Below are 25,067 nucleotides of genomic sequence, written 5' to 3'. Positions count from 1 at the left end.
TTCCCTCCCACAGCAAAGCTCTGCTTTCGTAGTAGTAGAAATTATCAAGGTTTCTACCTACATTCTTAGGAGTAGTTTTCTGAGGTGATTTCATCTCCTTTGAGCTTGAGATTTTTGAGTCTCAGCAGGGGAGATGTATGGTTACTCCTGCTTTCCCAAGTACTATAGGATTATTGCAACTTTTAAGTTCTTAACTTTGAATAGTTTGTGTCTTTCTGAGTTTGAGAAAAAAAAATCCATGCAACATATTGCCAGTGAAAATGCATTTTTATCTAGATAATATTTGACCTCAAAATATTTCCTATGCTTTAGAAGCCGTAAATTACTTTAATTTTAGCTAACACTTCATCACTATGTAATAATATTTTGTCCATGGAATTTTTGTTAAGGAGACAGGGGGAATACTTTTTGTTTTGTTCTATTGGAACAAAGAATCTTCTTAAAATATTGCAAGTGAGTCCACAAAAGCAGGTGAATAAACCACCTGTAAAAAATAAACACAACAAGGCAAATGATGCTCAAATATTCCTGTAGGTTGACAGTTTCAAAAATAATTACGTTTGTTGGAGTGTTGAGCAAATATGTGTCCTATGTAAAGTTTTATTTCTTTCACACTTAACTTAAAATCATGATTTCCTAATAGATCAATGTTAACAATGATACCTGCAAATGGAAAATGGCATTTCTTCCACATGTAATGTCAAAAGAATCTGTAAAGCCACAAGACAATGACAATGAACTATAGTTGAACTCCTGAGTCCACTGGGCATTGTGTTTTCTTTCATGAACTCTTTCCACTTTCCGTTTCTTGAAATGCCCTCTGTCCAATTTGGTTCAGTTTACCCTCCTGTCCTTGTCTTCCTTTCCCTTATATACAACCGAGGTCTGTTTCAGTAACTAAATAGATGTGGTGGCGTGCAAACTGTGGCTGGCCAGGTATGCAGTCCCAACAACCGTGAATAAAGGTGTTTTGATTTTGCAATGTTCTTAATTTTGCATCTGGCTGCACCTAGGAAGAGGGCCTTTTCTGCTCTTTAGACCCCCTCTTTGGAATCTCTCTCCCTGTCCCAAAAAAATCAGACTTGCCCTGACATTGCTGTATCTTCACAAAGCCTTGAAAACTTGTCTCCATCATCAGCGCACCCTGGTAGTGCGGATGATGAGTCCATTCCTTGAATATGTTAAGAGTAGGATGTTGTGATTGTTTTCAGCTGCCAGTTTATGTAATGTTTGTAATCTTTGGTTTTGTTTTACTCTTTTCTTTTTTAAAAAAATTATTAGCCACCAGAATCATGTATATGAGATGGTTAGCCATATCAGTGTATTAAATAAATAAATTTATTTATTTATTTATCCCCTTTCCCCCAGAGTTGTTTTGTGTGATACCTCAGATATTTTTGCATTAGTAGGATCAATAATAATTGAGAAATAGCAATATAGCTTTGTCCGTGCTCAAGCCCCAGAAACATACTGGGTCATACACCCCTTGATCAATCAGTAATTTCACATGATGTACATTTGAGGTGCCTTGTTCAATAATGTCTGAGATATGTTGTTCCCTTTTCTGTATTTCTTTATAGTTGTACAACATTCAGAATTTGAATCTGTTCCATGTCTACAATTAGCTTTACAGCAAATATCAGCAGCACTTGCAAAGCTAGGAGGAAATACACGTGTCCTAAATACTTATTTTTGTTAGGCTCTTTTTTATCTGTATCTAAATATGAAAGGAATCTTCAAAAGAGCTATATCATCTTGTGCTTGTGATATCCCATATATCTGTCCTGGGCTGTGAGAATAACCTTGAGGAACAGAAGGAAGAGTCTCAGACAAGACAAGAGAAATCTGATAAGAGAAATCTGAGTCAAAGCAAAACTGTTACGTGAAAGAACATTTCAAACCTGAGTGTTGCTAATTCTGGTTAGGATGAAGGCAGGCGGGAGGGAGGCACATTCAGTCTCGCAAGATTCTTGAACTGTAAGCCTGTAATAAAAGTAGTTTTAGCATTCATCACTTCGGTATCCAAGTCTGATAAATCTAGAAGGCTGACCTCTGCTTATTTTTTTTAAAAAACATAAATTCAATCTGGTAACCTAGCTTTTCTTTTAGATAGTTGCTTCTCAACCAGTTCTTCACAATAGGCTAATATTTCTTGTCCAGATATCATTCCTTATGCCAGTCAATAATGATGATTATTTAAGCCAAAAAAAAAAAAGGAAGGGGGATTCAAATTAATAAATTTAAGTCAACTGCCTAACATAAACTATTAGATATATTTTCTGGTAGATCCTCAAGGGCTGATATACCAAGAATGTTCACTATTCCTAAATTTGCAAGTAGTAATCTCACGCAGCTTTTAGTGAAAAAGACAGCATTAGTCTCAACTTTTAAAAATGTCCCATGGAACTGCCCATCCTTTCATCCTTAGTTTCTCTCATTCTTTCTTCAGTTTCTCTTAATCAGCATTTTTCTTGCTTTTCGTAAAGATCAAGATCTATTTTTTTCAAAAATATAACTCTAATTTATGAAATATTTCAGTAAATCCCCCTTAACAAAGAATTTTAGATTGTAAGAGCATGAGAAATTTCTCCCAAGAATCATCTACTTCTAAAGATAGGAGTCTACCATTGTCCAGAGTTAATAGAACTTGGAAGATTCTAGATGATAGCCTTTATTTTTTCCAGTCCTGGAAACAGTATTTACAGTTGGGGGAGGGAGGGAGGGAGGGAGGGAGGGAGGAGGAGGAGGAGGAGGAGGAGGAGGAGGAGGAGGAGGAGGAGTTGTAAGCCACCAAACTGTCAACTTACTAGTGGCTCTGCCGGTGTGCATCACTCTTGCTGGATCTGAAACCATCATTTAAGAAGGTACAGTTCTTTATACACACATCCTCCAGGAAATGCCTTGGATTCAATGAGCTCTTGGGTCAGGAGAACTCTAGGAAAGTTTTACTATTTGCTGGACCCGAACTCTGCAAGAACTTTCTTGCTTTTCCAATGGCTTTTCCTTTCCATTGTTTCTTTTTGGAGGACTGCTTAAAATAAATGCAGCTTTTTCAATTGTCCTTGTTTTGGTTTATGGTCTTCATACAAAACAACCGATCAGATGAAAGCAGTTTAACAAATGAATGGAATTAAAAACTACCCTCTTCTGCTTCACTGTTAATAGAGTGACAGTATTTGCATAACACACTTACCCCATTAAACATGTGTTCTAGATGTGAATTTCTTCACAATTTAGCCACTGTGTATGGATTTTGCTCAGTTTTGCTTTTGATCTTCCAGGTCTTTATGAAAGTGACAAATTGATGTTTAATTGCTCTCAATACCAATGAGAAAATGATACAAAGTGTGTGCTCTATATTGAATAGCCATCATTTTCACAATATCCAAGAAAATTCAGATACATGGAATAAGAACAAAACTACCAGAATCCTTTTTTGCCACATTTTATATCCCAATCTTATAGCTATGACTAAACCCATAGTTCTCAAAATATGCAAGAAAGTTCAGCCATTCCTAATGTTACCCCTGCAAATATCCTTAAAGCACAATACAAGTGGTATATAACCTCCCTCCGCCTTTTTATCCTTGTGTCACAGCAATTTGGAAGGATAAGTAGCTAAATCTTTATTACAATCTTTGACCAATTTATTCACATATATGTGAAATACACACAGTCCATTAAAATGACAATTAAAGTAAGTTCTATAAGTTAAAGAGGAGGAAAGGAAGGGAGAAAGAAAGGAAAGAATTTTAAACGTATTGAAGAAATGCAATTGTGTTGGACAATGTTTGTTGCCTCAGTCTTGTAGCAGTGAGGCAGAATTTGGCAACATAGTAAATGATAGAGTTTTTATAGTCTGCTAAAGATAGGAGACACTGACATAGGCGAAAACACTACTATATAGTAAACCCACTCCCTTCTAGCACTGATGATGTTAGTTTGATAATGAAATGACTGCAAAAAACCTACTAAACTGAAAGAGCATCAAGAACCCCACAGTTCAATCCTGAGCTACAGATATTCTCTTCTACAACATACCATTGATCATCTCTCCCTAGGAATTCCTTTAATAAGGGCTGGATCAATACCTCACTCAGGTTCAGGTAGAAATGACAGGACAACAGGACATACTAAACATCATCTATAGCATGGGGGTTACAGGAGCAAAGTCATTTGGGCAGGCAATACAGCCACTGGAAAGATACCCTATCCCAGACTCCAGGTTTTGAGTTAGGAAGAGCGTAGGGAATAGCCTTGGCTTCACACCAAGGACCACACTCTTTGGAAGTGAAATAGAACATGAGAAAAATACATTATTTTGGCAATCAAAGCCAGTCACAATCTGCAGACTTCAGCTTGTCAAGCAACCCTTATTTGGTGTCTCTGCTCCTCCTAATTAATATCTTAAAATATTAAAGTCCTTTTTATAAAAGACTAATTTAAAAAGCAACATGTGGCATTTCCATCTGGCTACCAATCCATGGACCTAGAACAGATATATGTCTATTATTATATTATTGAATGATATCTATATGGTCTTTCAATATGTGCTCTACATATGCATGATAATGCAATGCTTCCAGTACATGTAGGAAGTTTCCCCAGAGCTTAGCAAAGATGATGGAGAAGAGCCAGTGAAAATTTTAAGTAACATGGCTGAAGTCAGAATTGATAACTGTCAAACAAACCAAGGAGGCTAGCAGCCAACAATAATGGCAATTAACTTCCTACTCCCCATTTTATTATTTTATTTCATGAATTTGTATGGCCACCCACTCACTTTCAGTGACTCTACGTGGCTCGCAAATAATAAAAAAAACCAGTATACAAAAAGTAAAAACAATAACCTCCCACTCACCTTGGTGACAACAAGCAATCAAATGAGCCACTTGATGGGCTCCAGGTCTGTTGACAAAACCAGGTCTTCAGGGCCTTGCAAAAAAGTGTCCAAGTGGAGTCCAGTCTAATCTCCACAGGGATGATGTTCCAAAGGGAGGGAGTTACCACGGAGAAGGTCCTTCTTCTGGGTCCCACCAGATGTACCTCCTTAAGAGAGGGGACCCTTAACAGTGGATTGCTGTATTGATTCACTGAAAACACAAAATGCTGGAAATATCCACATTAATAAAGGGTTTCTGCTCATGCATTTAATGTTTTTAAAACAATTCCCATTATTTTTTATTAACTTTTTATTAAACTTATAGACATGATAAGGTTTGGGTTTGTTTATTTTTTCTTCTTCCTCCTTTTGCATGCACATCTCTTCCAAATCTTTTGCACCATTCTTTCAATTCAAGACAGAGAGGACCCTTCCATACAACCTCTAGCCTTGTTGCATAGCAGCTGCCAAGCGTCCCTACTCCAGAGCAACATCTTCCCATGTCATACCACTACCTCTTCTATCTGGAAACCCATCCTCTCTTTCATTCACCCTTAACTCTGGCATCTTTTTCTGGGGAGGAAAAATGTCTTTAAGGCACCAATAGGAAGCTGCACTTTCAGACAAGATCATCTTTACTGAATTTCTTCTGTCTTGGGTACTAACCTGATAGTTAATAATGGATACTTTGCATACCTTAAGCCACAATAAGATGGCATCACCCCACCCCTTTGTTCAAGGACTTCTGATTGAGATTGACCAAGATGGAGTTTTGCAGATAGAATTCTACTAGCCTAAAATGTTATACACTAAATCCTTCCAGCAGAATGGAGTTGTGAATGGGCTGCTAACACCATATAGGACAGATAAATAATATTGCTTAAAGGGAAAATGGGCAGCAATTCTGACAGGAATGAGGAATTTACAACCTTCCAAATGTTAAAAAGTCACAACGTCCAGAATAACATCTGTCTAATGTGGACTGTATTTCTGTTTGTAGTTATTAAGCAAATCTCACACACAGTCATTAAATGTGATGTTCTATGACCTTGAGTTGTGACTTCCTACTGGCTTCCCCATTGATGTTATTTATTGGAAGGTGGCAGTGATGGTCACAATTGGAAATCCTGTGGTTGTGGGATGCAATGACCCTTGTAATGGTGTGCCAGTTACCAAATTGGTGTGCCAGTGCCCAAATTGTGATCATATGACTACAGGCACACGGAAGCAGCCTCGACTTTGAGGACGAGTAGCAAATTTCCTCATTCAGGACCGTTGTAACTTTGAACAGTTGCTGAACAAGTAATCACTAAGTGAGGTCAACCTATAGTTCCTTTCATCTGTACTCCAAAGCACCTGAAGGCAGAACAAGAAGCAATGGATAGAAACTTACCAAGGAGAGACCCAACCTAGAACTAAGGAGAACTTTCCTGACAGAACAATTAATCAGTGGAATTAATCCACTATCAGAAGTTGTGGGTGCTCCATCACTGGAGGTTCTTAAGAAGAGATTGGACAACTATTTGTCCAGAATTGTATAGGGTCTCCTGCTTGAGCAGGGGGTTGGACTAGAAGACCTCCAAGATCCCTTCCAAATATGTTATTCTCTTATTCATCTGTCCTGAATCTTTGACAGATTCACATTAGTGTCCTGTTGTATTTCTCTTAACCAATATTGCTCCGAAGTTAAAATCCTACCTGTAGAGGAATTGGTCCAATCCCTTATTAAATTGGTTGCCATTTTCTTCACTTTTTAAAGTTCTATAAAGAAATGTAGTAAGAAAAGTAATTGCATGAAGGGGGAGAAGGGCATAGATTGAATTTCTGTCTGTTATGCAGCTCTTAACGCCTGTGTCTTTTCCTTTCTCTCCAAAATTACCCCAACATTGAGGAATAGAGCACATTATGCTTTCATCCTCCTACAACAGAACTTGTCATCTTTCACATCCTGTCTGTAACTCTGGGCATATGACAAGTCTAATCTTCAGCATTTGGAATCAGAAGAAGGGGGAGGAATGAATGTTCAGGTCAAACAGATCCCAAGCAATGCTAGAAAAAATAATTTATTCACAATAACACTTCAATACGCCGCACACATTTCAAGTTCTGCATAGGAAGTTCTTCAAAAGAAGCAACTCCTACTCCCCCAAACGTCTTCCTGTCATATCTTTTCTGTGACAAAGAAAGTTGTGATCTCCTTTGAAAGAACAATCGCCTGAAGAAAAGAAATTTTCTGTGAAGGGAAATAAGGATATGCAGAGAGATTAAATCCAATCTAATTTAGGGTTCTCTTTGCAAGGCAGAACTCTACCCTGGCAGATTTGTGTCTGGATTTTTAATAAACTATCCAGACATAAATTGACTGATGCATTTAGTTTTTCTTCATTTTGAGAATGGATAAAGCTGCTAGATTCTTGGTTGTTGTCCTTTTACAGCAAAATTATAGTCCACCTCACAACAATGTAGGGCTCTTTGCAGATGCTTTTACTTCCTTGCAAGTCCCATGATCTGTCCAAGAAGTGCTAAAAAGTCAGAGGCATCCATACCTAACCATGATGAGACTCCCAAATGATAAAAGAGGCACCATGATGTCACAACATCAGTTCTACCCTTCCTTAGATGTGTTGCAAGGTCATCCCTTCTGTGGAAGTCTTGGATGCTGCTGTGAATGATGCAGTTTGGTTATTGGAAAAATAGCAAATGTGGCCATCCTCTACCTTTTCAAAAGTGTAACTGCTTTAGTTGCAACACCAAATTCTGCTTGTAAAAATTGAAAGTGTTTGGTCTAGTGGTTATGATGCTGGCCTAAAAACCAGGAGACAGTATATTTCAAGATACTTAGAATTCTAGCTTCAAATGCAAAGCTTAGGAATGGGATGGAGGAAAGGGAAGAAAAACAATCACAAATCCTTTCAATAGCTAAAAACTGGCCTCTAGAAAAACTCAGCTAAGCCTACCAAGTAATATTCTTAATGTTTTTTAATCAACAGAACTGGCATATAGGTAATTAAGGTTGCAGTCCCTTGCATTTACCTGCCAGAAAATCTTACTTTATTCACGCGAGTTACTTCTGTATATAAAATTACACTGTAAATTCTATAAATAGCAATAGTCATTCAAGCATAGTACTAAGTATGTCTAATCAGAAGCATATCCTATTACATTCAGTCATAACTAGGCAAGGAATAGCGTCAGTATATAGACCAAAGAATCTGACAGAGATGATGGATTGCAAATTTTTCTCAACAAACAAATGGTCCATTAATATAAGAAGCCTTGCTTTCATGTGCAGTTTCTAAAACACTTTATTTTAAATTGTTTTAATTGTATATGTGGATGTTGTAAGCCACCAAGAATTTTTCGGAATGAGAGGCCATAGTAAATTAAGATAAAAATAATAATAATGATGATGATGATAGTATTTTTAAGGAGCTGTTTTTAAAATATAAGAAAATTAGATGACCATGCTCCAGTTCTTTTTAATAAAATTATTTAAGAGTCAAAAGTTATGCTAATATTTTGCATGCAATATCACAGAACATTGTTATTGTCTGTTGAGAAATTACTTTCAAAATAAATTAATCTTTCAGATTATTATGTTTAATTGGATATAGTTTATCTAAACACTATCTTTTTTATGCAGAGCCATAAATTAGGTCTGTACTGCCCCCTATTAATGTATTTAATGTATTTCTAGGATGAAATTAGTTGTTATTTTGCTCCTCACAGTGATTTAACAATGTTATGCGAGTGTAGAAGAGGCATATTTATTGAGCCAATACTGCCTGGAAAGTATTCAGCTACAGTATTCATACAGATAATCCTCAATTTACAACCACAGTTGAGTCCAAAATTACCAATGCTAAGCAAAACAGTTGTTAAGTGAGTTTTGCCCCCGTTTTATGATCTTTCTTGCCACAGTTGTTAAGTGAACCGCTGCAGTTCTTAAATTAGTCACATGGTTGTTAAATGAATCTGGCTTCCCCATTGACTTTGCTTGTCAGAAAGTCACAAAAAGTGATTACATGACCCCAGGACACTGCTACCATTGTAAATACGTGCCAGTTGCCAACCATCCAAATTATGATCATGTGACCAATGGGATGCTACAATGGGTGTAAATGTAACAAACAGTCATGAATCACCTTTTTCAGTGCCGTTGTAACTTCAAACAGTCCCTAAACAAATGGTTGTAAATTGTTGATTACCTGTATCTGATAAGATAGAGAAAAGTGGGTGCTAATAAAATCACAATAATGATAGCAACATCACTAAGAGCTAATGCAGAGAACCAGTCTATTGTCATTGTAGTAACCTATAACTCTCTCCCTCCCTCCCTCCCCTCCCTCTCTTTGTATTAATACTTTTGTGTATACACAGAATTATCTGCTTGTATTAGAAAGACCATTGTAATAATATCTAAGTTTCCTATCATTTCCACTGTGCTTTTTAAGTTAAATGAGAAAACATATAATCATTCATCTTTCAGTTCCCCCCTTCTGACTCAATTCCTAATCCAGTTATTCAGACCATATTAGAAACTCAGGCATGAAATAAGTTTGCAACAGGCAAAAATCGAAGAGTGTTGTTTTTTTCCCCCAAGGTTGATAGTTTGGCTAAAACATTGCTTGTTTACATGTGCTGGAAACTGGAAGAAAGAGAGTTTTTGGTCTTGACCGAGAGCTTTCTTTCGTTAGCAGTTGGATCTTAGACAGTACTGCTGGCTTCATATTCTAAATACTCGATGCATCATTAGCTGGATAGCTTGATCAGAGCCTCATATCCATGTCTACTAAAATAAAGCAACTTCTTCTTTATTTTGTCTGTTTTAGCTCAAGAAGAATGGGCCATAAGTCGTCCCAGCCTAAAAGCTCCAACTCCCAGGTCAACCAGAGGGAGTTACAGGGAACACCCCTATGGTAGATATTGAAAGATATTCTCCACATCTGTGACCTCAACTTAAAGACAATTAAGAACCCGTGGTCTCCACGTAAATGGCAACAAGACAAGTAATAGCCCAATTTTTTTTTCTATCCTAGGAATTACTGCTTATGATTACCTGTATACCTGTTATGTTTCCAGAATGGAGTGAAACTGGCATTAGTATTATTTTTAGGACATGGACTTTAAAAGACTGTTGGCAGTTGTTGACTAAACCTTTCAGCAAGATGATGTTGTCTTGGTTGTTCCTCCTCACTGTTGTGTGTAATTTTAAAGCAAAACAGGAAAAACAAAACAAAAAAAAAGAAGCATGAAGCTGCATCTCTTACGCCCTGTCCCCACACTAAGGTTGAGTTTTTATTTAGGGTTGCTAAAAAAAAAATGTAATATGACCTTTTTTTGAACCAGATGATAATCGAGATGTAGATAAGCTGTTTTAACCTGTCTTTTAATATATGTTAGTTAGATTTAAAATGCTTAATATTAAGTTTGTAAATTTCATTTTAAATGCTGTTTTAACGGGGTTGACAACAAGCTGCTACTGTATGGATGTAGCTAACTGAATTTGTCCAGTGTTTTAATCTGTATTTGTTTTGTTTTTTATTATTTTTTTTAAATCACATAAAGTTCCATGTGTAAGCTTCTCTAAATAGGAAACATAATTTTGTCAAATATGTTTGCCATAACTTGTCAATAAAGCTGAAAACTTTTGTAACAAACTAAATTTGGAATTACGTGTGTTTAGCTTTAAATGCCTGCTTGATTTCTTCTTCAAGAGATGCCTAAATATGTTTTTGATCTAAACCCTTTCTTTTACAAAAACAAAATCTCTATATAAATGAACCCAAGTTTGTTTTAAGACGATGTGCAAGACTTTAAAAAATTGTATTAATAGCTTATGGTTGTTAAATAATTTAAAAGCTAACCAACTAAACTGTGACATGGCTCATGACTAGAAGACACTAATGTATATAACATGTTAATGGGGAAAAAAGTCGTGGCTTTAGAAGAATAAATGGATTTTTAAACTCTCCTCTTAAGTTTGATCTTGCTAAACACACGCTCTGATTGATTCGTTTGTATTAGCCTGTCTCTCGTGAGAATGTAATGGAGTTTAAAGAGGTAAGATTATTGCTTACCAGTGTTAGACTGTCTAAATGCTAGATCTTCAACCGCTGAGTTTCCCCATACATTAAATATCCCATTCAACATGTAAGCATTGCATAGACTCACCTTCTTGTTTTCACTCTGAGGAGTGTGTCGGCTGCATTTGCGGAGTTCTCTAATAACTTGTCTTGACAGTCCAATCATCAGTGTCACTGCCCAGTTGTTGCTATTCAACTTCAAAAACTCTATTTGTAATTTTCAGTGCTAATTATCACCTCCCTTGAAGGCAGTTTATAGAGGGCTGTTATTTCTTTTGAGAATATCAGACTTGATGGCTGATGATTATTAACGAAATATGTCGCAGGACTCAAAGGATGACTAAACGTTAAACAGGTAACAATAATAGTAACTGTAATTTTGAGTATGCAACAGCAATGTTAAATATTCCAAGTGATTAAGTTACTGATAGTTAAAAAAGTAAACCTGCCAAAACTTAACAAATAGGTATTATAGGCTATTAAAACAGCTAATTAACATTAACTAGTGGCAACAAAATTATGTTACAATATATAACCCTTGAGGCAATAAACAGAACTAAAATTAACAATAATAGTAATGCAACTCTTGCTAACAGTGAATATATAACCTACATTTCTATGACAAAAAGGAAGAATTTTATCGTAGGCAATCTTAAATGCAATTTTTTTATTTCCAGTGGCTTTTTGTCAATGTAATTGGTTTACTTTTTTGATGAGAGCAGAGAAAAGCTGGTGGCTGTTCAATTTGTGAGCCCATGTAAGATTTTTTGCAGCTGGAGTTGCATGCTAACTTTCTTGACTAGTCTCTCAAACATGCATTTTCTCTGTTGATTCAGCTGTGTTTATTGATGTGGGCTTGGTTAGGTTGGCATCTGTCACACTGAATGTTCTGTCTCACTGTTTCAGGGATCTGAACATACTGGACAGCAAACTAGAAGACTGTTACATAATGCCCAGGTAAGCAAGAAATACAGTCAATCAATGAAAACAGATGCTTTTCTGATAGAAGGTAATATTTGTAACTCAGGGTTGAGCTGTGGGATCCTTGGTGCTCTCTGAGCTTAGTGATTTTCTTGCAGACATCTCATCACCCAACTAAGTAACCTCATCAGTGCTGACTAGTGATGTTACCTATTGGGTACTGAAACATCTTCAAGAAAACCATCAAGCTCAGAGAACTCCAGGGACCCTACAGATTCCTCACTTCTAGTAATTGTGAGGATTGTACTGACTTCATGACAATACTGCCATTGTTGCTAAACAATTTCAGTTTATTCCAATTCCAAGGTTGCAGTTTTATCCATTCTTTCTTGGATGTCACCCCCATTGATCAAAGTGGGATTTCCTTTAGTGTAAAAAGGATCAGTTTGCAATGTAAACTTGGGTCCTCATCTATCAAATACCGATAGCCTCCAAGATGTGATACAAGCTAAAACTATTCTAAAAACAAAAGATACCGAACCATGTGATGTTGGTTTTTGTGCTTGTCTGTCTAGTAAGCTATTTCTGATGTCCAAGAAGCCACAGAATGGTTATGAATGTGATGTATGGAGTTATTTTTCTTTTAAAGATTGGAACATTTCTTTTCAAAATCAACATACATATATTTTTGTAAGTGCACTATCGCTTAAGAGCAGAAAGACATAACTGATTTTCAAAATGTAATCTATGACTTTCAGGATTGAGTGGGTTAGCCTGTATTTGTGTTAGATTTTATTTTATATAAGATAGACTTCTTTCATTTATTGATTCATCTTCTTCCACTTTGCAGGTGAAGCCATCTCAGGTTGGCAAGGTACCAGCTTTTGAACTAGGAGAATTGATTGCTCTCTCACACCTGCTGACAGATTTTATATTCAGATACAACTTTTTGTGCATGTTTTGTTCTAGAAGTCAAAGGGCCAAGAGGAGCTTTCAGTTTTTCTTATACCTTCTTTTCATAATATTTCTTGGAGAGAAAAAATTGGAATAATACAGCTATATAGAATTAATACTGTACACAATTCCACAAAATGTCAATAACTAGAAGTGCTATTTATCACAAAAGAAAGATGTGTGTAGATATTTTTGAGTCATTTAAGCCACACATTGACAGCTAAAGTTAACGTTGCTAAAATGTACAAAGAGAATGTGTTTTCCACAGTTCATGATTCAGCTATAAGCAACCATATTATTGGCCCTGGGGTAAGTTCTCATACTGATATAATGACTACATACATATTTCTAGCAAAAGAATGGTCTAAATTTTAGGCAATTTGAACTTTTCCCCCCCTTTGGTAATTCTTCCCATATTACCCGAATGGTTGAAGAAGCTCTTTTCATAATTGAATCCTTTGCATGTGGCAGAGAATTCTAGATTGCCCTGAAATGTACTTTACATAGATGTCTAACCAAGCCGGTTACATCTTACTCTGCATGAAAGGAGAACCTATCTAATAGTGGAAAAATAACAGCAGTAGAGAAACATCTCTTTCACTTCCTTGTACACACAGTTTAAAATATGTTACTTTGGCACAAACCAAACCAATATATGTCTTGGTTTACCACAGCACTAACTACAAAATGCAATCTTAATGCTCTGATTTCCATTCTGGATTCAGCGTATTGTTTTCTTTCTCACTTACAGTACATATTATTGGATTTGTTCTGTGAACAAATGACATACATCACAAATACAAAGCATAACCCAGTAAGACATTATACCTGGCAGTACAAAAATACATTTTCTTCCACTTCCCCAAGAAAAGCATAGCCTTTTTCTCTGCTTAAAATCATTGGTTGGTGCATTTATGCCATTTTGACTTCTGGTCTATTCATAACTGGAAGTTTCACTGTTTGACCCTCGGGGATCCTAGAGTCCCCCCCCACACACACACACACTTGAGAAATACATTCACAAGATTTTGTTTTTTTCCAAACATAGAGATCTGAACTTTATTTCAAAGCTTTGAAAATTGTCTACCCTGAAACCATTATCTTATTCTAGAGAACCGGCAATGGGACAAACCCCAAAGTATGGGTTGGTTGATGAACTTCAGCTCTCTGGTCCAAGTCATGTGGTGCAATTTTACTGCTCAGAGAAAAATCATCTAGCCTTCTAAATTGATTGGAAGAAGGACCGTCTGCAAATAGTTGTCAGATGGATATAATTCTGCAGTGGACCAATGATGGCAAATCTAATATTAACAAAGCATAAGTCATGATTATAATCAGAGATCCTTTTTGAAATGCATAACGAGAAACAGTTTAGCAAATCTTTGTTAAAGGAGAGTCTTCTAGCATCTGATATTCACTAAGTTACTATCTCATTTCATTCATAGGGTCCTTGTTGTTTCCAGCAAACTACATGAACTTTGAACGGACCTTGGGTTATACAAACCACATATTAAACAAGAGCAAAGAAAAAAGCAAGGTAGGGCAGCCTTCTTATCTAGAAGAAGACAACATTTCAATAAAGATTAGATTGATTCATTTTTTGTCAGGGTGACTATTTTTGAGTTGGGACTCAAATCGGATTATCGGGTATATGAATTGATACTACTGATCTTGAGGATTTGGGCAATATAATTTATACACATACAGTACAACCATATACACGTATATCCCATGTAAAGGGATTTTATACCCACATACACATTGTAAATCCCATGTAAAGGGATTTTCGAAGCAAAATACTGTACACTTGGAAAAAATGAAAAATAAGTCTTCAGATATATATTTTTTTAATTTAAATGTAATTTTCTTAAAAGAGGGGAAAGAACTACCTAAGCATGAGAATCTGATGTGATTTTCCAGTTGTTATTTTGCTATGCCCCACCCACATCAAAATAGCATCTAATTTGTGTTTTATGAAATCCAGGTTAAATTGAAACATGAGAAGATTAATTTGGGTATCAATGGCTCAGTTTTTTAAAAGCTTCTAGTGCCTCAGAAAACCACCTGCCATGAACCTGCTGTATTGATAATCTTTAGCTTTCTTCCAATGCAAAGTCTCTTGCATTTTTCTAACATAAATGTTTATTTTGAACAATTGGTGTTAAAGTGTCCCATTAAAATGTGCAATTAAGAGCTTATTGGCCGTATTGTAAACGATAATCGTATGTGATTGAGATGGACTCATCTAATTCATTTAAATTTGATGAATAAATCAAATAATAACAACAAATCAATAATGTAAAGCTGGATCAGACTGCTGAATCAAACCAGGGCCCATCTTAGTACAACATATTGTTTCTAATCAGATGCCTCTGAGGTGCTGGCAAACAGGAGTTGGAAACATATTCCTCTTTCACTATTATTTCCCCTTGCCACTGGCATGGAAAAAGATGTTGAGTTTCAGATGAACTCTAGGAATTAATCTAATTTCCTTTTTTTAAAAAGACACCTGCCGATAAATTAATAACCACTATCATATTTAATAAAAGGGACGCGGTGGCTCATGGCTAAGACGCTGAGCTTGTCGATCGAAAGGTCGGCAGTTCAGTGGTTCGAATCCCTAGTACTGCATAATGCGGTTACTTCTCCCAGGTTCTGCCAACCTAGCAGTTCGAAGGCACATAAAAAATGCAAATAGAAAAATAGGGACCATCTTTGGTGGGAAGGGGACAGTGTTCCATGTGCCTTTGGCATTTTGTCATGCCAACCACATGACCACGGAGATGTCTTCGGACAGCACTGTCTCTTCGGCTTTGAAACGGAGATGACTCCATAGAGTCGAGAACAACTAGCACATATGTGCGAGGGGAACCTTTACCTATCATACTTCATGGGAAGGAATTCCATGGACTACCTTTGCATGGTGTGCTTTCTTTGTCTCTTATTAATCTCTTTTCAGTCAGCTTCATTTGATGCTTTTTGCTAATTTGAGGGAATCTCCTTGCCAATCATGTTTTGTACCATGATAATTTCTCTCCTTTGCTCCCCCTTTTTCCCTAAACTAAAGACAAACAAATGGTTTAAGATTTTCTCATAAGTCCGGATCATTTTGGTTGTTCTTTTCTGCACATTTTCCAGCTCTGATTCAGTCTTTTTTCAAATGTAGAAACAAGTGAGAATCAGGTTGGTTTAGTGGTTAAAGCACCTGGCTAGCTAGAAATTGGGAGATTGTGAGTTCTAATCCCACCTTGGACGCAAAGCTCACTGGGTGACATTGGGCCAGTCACTCTTTCAGCTCTAGGCAGGAGGCAGTGGCAAGCCACTTCTGAAAAAAATCTTACTAAGAAAGCTGCCAGGAGTCAACATTGACTCAAAGGCAGATTGTACTGCAATATTGGCAGTTTCACTTTTAATTCCTTTCCTAATGTGGCATTTTGTCTTTTTCAGAACTCCCAGAATCTCAATTAATTATGTTTTTTTCTCATGCTGGCAGGCAATTCAGGGTGTTCCAGTCCCTACCTATCTAGATGGTCTCAGACTGGGGAAGGCAGACGTTAATCAGTAAATTGAAACATGAATTAGAAGGCAGAATAATTAATCAGCTTCCAGATGGTTCACAATCTTAATTGTGCAGAAATTTTACTAGGTTAGATAAATTAAGTGCATTTTCCAGGCTTATTCAGAAGCGTGATTTTACAAAGATTTTTAAATTAGGGACAATCCTTTAGTTGCCATGTAACATATTATGAAAGAAATAAAGATATCTTTAAAAATAATCTTTAGATATGATCACAAAAAGGCACATTAGACTGAAAAATTAACTGCATCAATCAGATTCTGGGTTAAATACAGTCTAAGAAAGACAGAGATACAAAATAATTGGAGAAAACCGTAGTACCTGGCACTATTTGCAAATAAAAGCCACACGCTAAATAAAGAAATACATTGCAAATAATAACACCATGCTTTTATTGAGATTTCCTTTTTTTCCAGTAAGACAATGTAATTGCACATAAATTATTGGTGTCAGTTTTGTCTTATCTAAGTTGATAAATCCATGATGTACTAGAAGACTGACATAAAATACTGCTATCTTTTTTTCCAAACGATCATATGTATTATTAACAGAAAGATCAATTTTGCCTAGTGACTTTAAAGTCTACTGTACTGTATTACCTACTCAAATCTTAAGGCATTGGAAAACTGCTTTCTCGGTGAATATTCCCAAATCCCCTTTCGCCTCAAACAATTCATCTTGTCATTCTAGGAAAACACTGTGCCTAAAGTTCAGAAAGCATGAACACTCTTAAATCAGTAAATCCCTAGACAGGTTAATAGAATAAACTGAGCTATGTCAACAGCATGCCTTTCTGCATTGAGATGCTGAATACCAAGAATACGGAATAATTGTTTTTATTAGAACATAACTAATTATGTAAATGTGTATGCAGGCTATTATACAGTATTTCTTTTTCACAAGTTTTGAATACGAGAGTTTCCCTGCTTTGATTATAGTTATATATTAGTGATGATTTGTGGGTTTGTTTCCTATAGTAGCATATCGGTATTTTCCTATCATTTAAATATAACTCAGGAAGATAGAAGCTGTACTTGGAAAACAAGATAGACAATATATTTTGGGTTCATAAAGGGTACAGATTAAATAGATTATAATTACTATTTTGCAGAGGTACGTATTTATTTCCTTAACCTTATTTATTTATTTATTTATTTATTTATTTATTTATTTATTTATTTATTTATTTATTTATTATTGTGATTTATATGCCGCCATTCTCCCGAGGGACTCAGGGCGGCTTACAAAAACAATATCCAATACAAATCACAATAAAATTAAAATCAACAACCCAATTAAAACAGTTTAAAATTATAACATTGTAACCCATGATGGATCAGTTAAGTTGATGAAAGAGCCACGTCTTCAACTCACGACGGAAGGAAAGGAGGTCAGGGGCTGTCCTGAGCTTGGTGGGCAAATCATTCCAGAGGGTCAGGGCTCTCACAGAGAACGCTCTCCTCCTGGGGGCCATCAGCCGACATTGTTTGGCTGAAGGCACCCTGAGGAGGCCCACTCTGTGAGAGACACGGGACGGTGGGAGAGCAGCTGGAGATGGTCCTGTAAGTACCCCGGGCCTAAGCCATGAAGGGCTTTATAGGTAAGCACCAGCACCTTGAAATGAATCCGGAACACCACCCGCAGTCAGTGCAGCTCACGCAGGAGAGGTGTTACACGGGAGTATCGCGAGGCCCCTGTAATTACCCTCGCGGCCGCATTCTGGACTAGCTGGAGCCTCTGGATGCATCCCAAGGGCAGCCCCATGTAGAGGGTGTTACAGTAGTCCAACCTAGAGGTAACGAGGGCGTGAGTGACCATGGTGAGGTCATCCCGGTCTAGAAAAGGGCGCAACTGGCGCACAAGATGCACCTGTGCAAAGGCCCCCTGGTTACGGCCGTCAGATGGTCATCCAAGGACAGCTGAGAATCCAGGAGGACACCCAGATTGTGAACCCTATCGGAGGGAGTAAGAGTCTCCCCCCCCCCGATCATTAAAGTTGGAACCTCCAGATCCCGAGATGCCGGCATCCACAGCCACTCAGTCTTGGAAGGGTTGAGTCTGAGTCTGTTCCTCCCCATCCAAACTCACACCGCTTCCAGGCAATGGGACATCATGGAAAGGGCATCACTAGGGTGGTCAGGGGTGGAGATGTAAAGCTGGGTATCATCAGCATATTGATGATACCTCACCCCAAACCCATGAATGATCTCACCCAGCGGTTTCATATAGATGTTAAAGAGCAGGGGAGAGAGAACCGATCCCTGAGGCACCCCACAAGTGAGGGGCCTCTGGGAGGATCCCTGACCCCTCGCCCAAACAGACTGCAAGCGACCAGAGAGGTAGGAGGAGAACCACCGCAAAACAGTGCCTCCTATCCCTATCTCTCTGAGCTGCTGCAGCAGGATACCATGGTCAATGGTATCGAAAGCCGCTGAGAGGTCAAGAAGGACCAGGATGGAGGAGCAACCCCCATCCCTGGCCCGCCAGAGATCATTTACTAGAGCGACCAATGCCATTTCCGTGCTGTGACCATGCCTGAAACCAGATTGGTAAGGAACGAGGTAGTCTGTTTCCTCCAGGAATTGAGGGAATTGCTGTGCCACCACGGACTCAACAACCTTCGCTAAAAAGCGAAGATTGGAGACTGGACGGGAGTTGTTAAGAACGTCATGGTCCAGGCTAGGCTTCTTAGGGAGGGGCTGAACCACTGCCTCTTTGAGTGCAGCGGGGAAGACCTCTTCCCTTAACGAAGCGTTGGCAACTAGATTAACAGATTAACAGAGTTGGAAGGGACCTTATAGGTCATCTAGTCTAACCCCCCACTCAAGCAGGAGATCCTACACCATTTCTGACAAATGGCAGTCCAATCTTTTCTTGAAAGTCTTAAGTGATGAAGCTCCCACCACTTCTGAAGGCAAGCTATTCCATTGGTTGATTGTTCTCACTGTCAGAAAGTTCCTTCTCGTTTCTAGGTTGAATCTCTCCTTGGTCAGTTTCCATCCATTATTCCTTGTCTGGCCTTCAAGTGCTTTGGAAAATAGCTTGACACCCCCCTCCTCTCTGTGGCAGCCCCTCAAATATTGGAACACTGCTATCATGTTTCCCCTGGTCCTTCTAACATTACTATGAGTTGTACCTATAAAAACAATTCAGAAATTGTAGTTGATCTAATTAGAACCACAAGATTATTAAATGGAAGTAACTAAATCTGGGATTTAAACACTTTCTCCTGTATAAATCTATCAGGAGTTTAAACACTTCTTCGTTAAATGAGGTAAAACAAAGTGAGCATTAGTGGCAGTGGCACTTCAATTACGGGAGAGTCTTCCAGGAGGAAAAGAGAATTAACTTTTTCTTTATTCAAGCCTTCTAAGTATTTTAGATCATGTAGCCTAGCTGCCTCTATAGTTCAACTTTTTTATTTTCTGTGGTTTTAGACAGTGTTTATTTTTGTATTTATTATCTAGCGAAGCTTCAGTGAATTTGTCATAATTATAACTTTTTAAATAACATATACAAACATGTAAAAATAAACCATGTGAATATTCCTTTATTTATATTCAGAATTTTAGGAACATTCACTGGCAAAAGAAGGGCTTTGTTGCCCTATGATGATGATGATGATGATGATGATGATGATGATGATGATGATGATGATGATTTTGCTTTCCCACTTCGTGTTCCACCTCCATTTCCTCTGCTTCGATTTGGTTTCTTAAAGCAAGGCAATAGTATTTAAACTTATATACCGCTTCACAGTGCTTTACAGCTCTCTCTAAGTGGTTTATGGAGTCAGCATATTGCCCCCAACAATCTGGGTCCTCATTTTACCCACTTTGGAAGGATGGAAGGCTGAGTCAACCTTGAGCCTGTCAGGGTCAAACTCCAGTCTGTGGGCAGAGTTTGTCTGCAGTACTGCAATCTAACCACTGCGCCACCACAGCTCCTTCTTAAAGGAAGGAGGAAAAGGATGTGATGCTCTTTGCTTATTTCATCCTATTTGTGGAAGTGTGTGAGAGAGAATAAGTGTGCCAAGAAAGAGAAGATCAATTATCGTATAAATGTGATATCATACTTTAAGGCAATTTCAATGGGTAGCCAGCTGGGGAATTCTGGGAAGTTCACAAGTCTTAAAATTGCCAAGGTTGGACACCCCTGGTGTAGACATTAATTCAATAATATTCCATCCGGATGATGTTCCATAGGCCATTGAACAAAGGGCTCTTTCCTTTAATAGTGGGGGAGTGGGGGTGGGATTGCATGATTTGATTTGGCATCATTTTGTTTTATTGTATGCGATCTTTCTGGGTACATATCATCTGTTCTGCCTTTTTATTATGTAAAGCACCCTGAGTCATTTAGGTTTTTGGTTTGGCATAATTTTTAGCTTAAATTTGCTTTTCAAGAGGATGAAGATCAATTTCAAGAGGACGAAGATCAGTTAGAGTTCTAATGCAGATGGCCCCTTAAAATTCAACTTGAGAGAAACATCATTACTACGAGGAATATCAGCAAAAAAATAAACCACAACAGGGAGAAATTAACCTTCTGTATTGGGTAATACTGGAGTATATTAGTCCACAGCCTCATAAATTGAACTTAGAATTTTTTTTCCCCCCAAAATGTCATGCATGAGAATGTTTTGTGGGATGGAGTGTGCAGCCAAGCCCTTTATGTTTATTTTCTAGTTTGGGGGATTTATATTTTTTGTAGAGGAAAGCTTTCAGAAATGCCATTTGCAATCTGCAGTATGAACTGGCACAGTCAGTGTTTACCTGTTTAGAATTCTGCCACCTCAACTCCCTTTTTGTAGTGACTAGGTCTAACTTGAAATGACACAGAACTATTTGCACACAGACACATAAATCCATCTTCCAAATGAAGAAGAGTCTCTAGGATTATGAAATGGTCGAACGGCAAATAACAGTAAAATTTGAATCACACATCCTTCCTAGTAGGGATTGATTTCTGATGAAGTGCGTGATCACAGGTAGCCCTTGATATGCCACCACAATTCAGTCCAAAATTTCTGTAGTTAAGCAAGGCAGTCGTTAAGTGAGTTGTGCCCCATTTTACAACCTTTTTTGCCACAGTTGTTAAGGAAACCACTGTAGTTGTTAAGGGAATTGTGCGTTTGGTAAGTAAATCTGGGTTCCCCTATTGAATTTGCTTGTCAGAAGCTGGCTGGGAACATCACAGAAGATGATGGGTGACAAGACCCTGGGACAGGTGTTTCCAACCTTGGCAACTTTAAGCCTGGCAGACTTCAACTCCCAGAATTCCCCAGCCAGCTGGGATTAAAGTTGCCAAGGTTGGAGACCCCTGCCCTGGGAGACAGCAACCATCATAAATATGAGTCAGTTGCCAGGCATCTGAATTTTGATCATGTGACCCTGGGGATGTTGCAATTGTCATAAATGTGAAAAACGGTCATAAGTCTGTTTTTTTTTTCAGTACCGTTGTAACTTTGAACAGTCACTAAATAAATGTTTGTAAGTCAAGGACTATCTGTATATAAATGGATTCTTTTTTAAAATGTTATAAGCCATCTTTCCTTGGTAATATAGCCTTATTTCATGTCCTTTTGTTAATTTATAAAGGAAATTATTCTTCTACACTCTTACACTGTCAAATATAGACATAGATATTCATATTCAAATTATGTGGCTATGTCCATTAATAAAATAGGTTGTGAGTGCTAATAGGATTTTTTTTTTAATGGCTTTTAAAATTCTGCTTGAAAACTTCTATTCTAAAAAAGCATTAACAGCCAGAAGCTTGAAGTAAATGTTTACTTCAAATGCTTGAAGTAAATATTTAAACATAAGAGTGATATATATGATGAATTCTCTCTTAAAATAATATACCAATAGTTCATCACAACATTATGGAGTCAACCCGTGTAGTTGACTTTGGAAATACAAATAAGAAGATAAAAACAAATTAGGATTCCCCTCTTTTGCTACATTTTAGGACTTCCTTCAGAAGTAGCAAGAATTTTTATTATTGTAAGCCACCCACAGTTTCCCTGAGGTAAGATGGGCAGCCATTACGTTTTGTTAATAAATAAATAAGGCAAATAGGAATTTTCATTCCATTGGTGCTTCTAGCGCTCCTTTAATCTCTCACTGAATGGCACCTGAATCTTGCTTTGTTTTTCCAGAAGCACCTTTGAGAGCAAAGAAGGATAAACAGATACAAGAAGACCATTCTATGTACATTCAGATGGGTCTTATTTAACAGTAAAAGTACTATACCAAAAGGATGTTGTTGCATCTTACCTCCCTCTGGTTGGTGGTTCCAGCCAGTTTCATCCCTAGAATTACTTCTAATCCAGAAGTGATCTGGAAAGAAAAACACAGTCACTTTGTGGAAAGATGGGCAGCAAATAAATTTAATAAATAAATGGATAAATGGATGGATGAGTGGATAGGTAGGTAGGTAGGTAGATTAGATGATAGATAGATAGATAGATAGATAGATAGATAGATAGATAGATAGATAGATAGATAGATAGATAGATAGATAGATAGATAGATAGATCTGACTGTAGTACTGCCCACAGATAACAGTTCCGCAACTGTCCACTGCACTGTGCTTTTCTTTGACAACATAGAATATACAATAATAGGATTGGAGGAGTCCTTGGAGGTCTTCTAGTCCAACCCCCTGCCCATGACAGTAGATCCTATATATTCCATACAAATGGCTGTCCAATGTCCTCTTAAAGTCTCCAGTGTTGGAGCACCCCCAACTTCTGGAGGCAAGCCATTCCACTGATTAATTCTTCTCACTAACAGGAAATTTCTCCTTAATTCTGGATTGGATCTCTCTTTGATAAGTTTCCATCTGTTACTTGTTGTCCTGGCCCCCAACACTTTGGAGAATAAGTTGACTCCTTCTTCTCTGTGACAGCCCCTGACAAAAATGGTTAAAGACAAACATGTGAACATACACATATTGCTTATTCTATGAAAAAGTCTTAATCCGTTAACAAGGATAAAGTTTCAGCGTTCTCTTAACTGTGTGCCCTTGATTATCCATTCCAGAGACATGCCTGGAATATCTAAAAAGGAGGGAAAATTGAAACTCATTTTGAATGTTTCAATTTGTAGCACCTTGATTTCTGTTCCTCTTGGATCATCAGGCAGTAATAGTCTGCGTGATACAACACTGAGCAATCAAAACATTCAGAAAAAAATTCTTGTGATTCAAGGCAGCAGTCTTAAAATAAAATAACCTGACAATTTCTTTAAAAACACAAAATACTAAATTTACATAAGCTGTCATTACTTTGCTGCTTGACTTAATTAACAAGACTAGTAAATTTATTAGATGTAAATTCCTTTTTAAATCATATTATAAGAGCTCTAAAGGTTCATTGGTGGTATATTGTATGATGTTGATTCCAGCAATTCTAGTTATATAGTGTTATGTGAGCTTCAAAATAAAGCATTCTGCTTTTCCTAATATCAAATTACCATATTTTTCGGAGTATAAGACGCACCTTTTTCCTCCCTAAAAGGGGGTGAAAATTTAGGTGCGTCTTATACACCGAATGTAGCCCCACCCACTCACCGGCTCCCATCCTTTGGCCTCTGCCTCGCAGCAGTTACCTCCTTGCAAGCAAACAGCAAGAAAAAACAGCTCCTTTCAGCTTCAGCACAGCCTAATTAGCACAAGTTGATTGGCTCGGCCTCCTGACTCTCAGCTGATTTGCTCTCAGCTGTTTTGCGCAGGGCTCTGCTGCTTGCTGCCAAGATTTTTTTTCCTTGTGCTAATCAAGCTATGCTGAAAAGGAAAAGGAAAGTAAAGCAGGCTGTTTGCTGTTTGCTGCAACGAGGCAAAATTGCTCAGGGGCAGAGGAAGATTTCTTTTTCTTCTTTTCCTCACCAAAAAAGGTAGGTGCATCTTATACTCTGAAAAATACGGTATGCCTGATTTTAAACCAAAAATCACTACCTACCATTCCAGTCATCACACATCCCAGCCAAGTAACAATGATCTTTAACAACTAAGTTGAGAATTTACTGAAAAAAATAGGTATCCCAGATTTCTATTCTTCTCTGCAGGAACATCTGGATCCCTAAATATTAAGCATTTAGAAAACTAAATAGGATAGAGCTTATCTATTAAGTACAAGTTTAGGAATTGCAATATCAGACTAAATTCAAGTGGCAGGCTCCAAATTCAAACACTGTAGGGAAAGCATACATTTCCACATGCAGTATACATCTCTCACACACAAACTTAGGAAAAGTAAATAGAGGCCAGATGCATTACAAATTTTCCTTTTCTCTTTTAAGACTATAAAACACGGATGTCAAACTCGATCACGTCATGTGACATATTGTGATGTTTTTTGCCTTTGTGGAGCCGGGGTGGGTGTGGCCTGCTTGTGATACATTCAGCCCACAGGCTGCCAGTTTAATACCCCTATCTATATAAATAAAAATGTAAATGTCCGTTTGTACATAACCACACATCTCTGAAAGTTCTTCACCGATTGCTTTGAAATTTTGACACAATGTTGCATTCGACTACGTGCGTGTTTTTATATATCTATATTATATACATGTCACACCTGTGACAGGTAAAAACATGAAAAACATTGGAAAACATTGAAAGACATTGACAAACATTGAAA

The 25,067-nt window shown here is 37.5% G+C and overlaps 1 protein-coding gene across 2 annotated transcripts in view; it reads left to right on the top strand.

Annotated features, from left to right (window-relative positions):
- The window catches only part of KHDRBS2 (KH RNA binding domain containing, signal transduction associated 2), a 413,845-nt gene that overhangs the window by 363,974 nt on the left and 24,804 nt on the right, over positions 1 to 25,067 (top strand). The window contains exons 9-12 of one of the 2 annotated variants that reach the window (XR_009621906.2): positions 9,715 to 9,891; positions 11,875 to 11,925; positions 12,740 to 12,763; positions 14,289 to 14,380. Coding sequence is in view for 1 of the 2 variants with exons in the window: in XM_060689217.2 (XP_060545200.1) it covers positions 9,715 to 9,812 (98 nt within the window). In the remaining variant the exon portion in view is untranslated. Of the gene's footprint in view, positions 1 to 9,714; positions 10,548 to 11,874; positions 11,926 to 12,739; positions 12,764 to 14,288; positions 14,381 to 25,067 lie in introns of those variants that run through there. The other variant, XM_060689217.2, reaches the window with a different exon arrangement.

The sequence above is a fragment of the Pantherophis guttatus genome, chromosome 1 (assembly GCF_059756535.1).
Source record: "Pantherophis guttatus breed Tessera chromosome 1, ASM5975653v1, whole genome shotgun sequence".
NCBI lineage: Eukaryota > Metazoa > Chordata > Lepidosauria > Squamata > Colubridae > Pantherophis > Pantherophis guttatus.
Note: the sequence above shows the minus strand (reverse complement) of the source record. Positions and strands in the feature narration are given on the sequence as shown.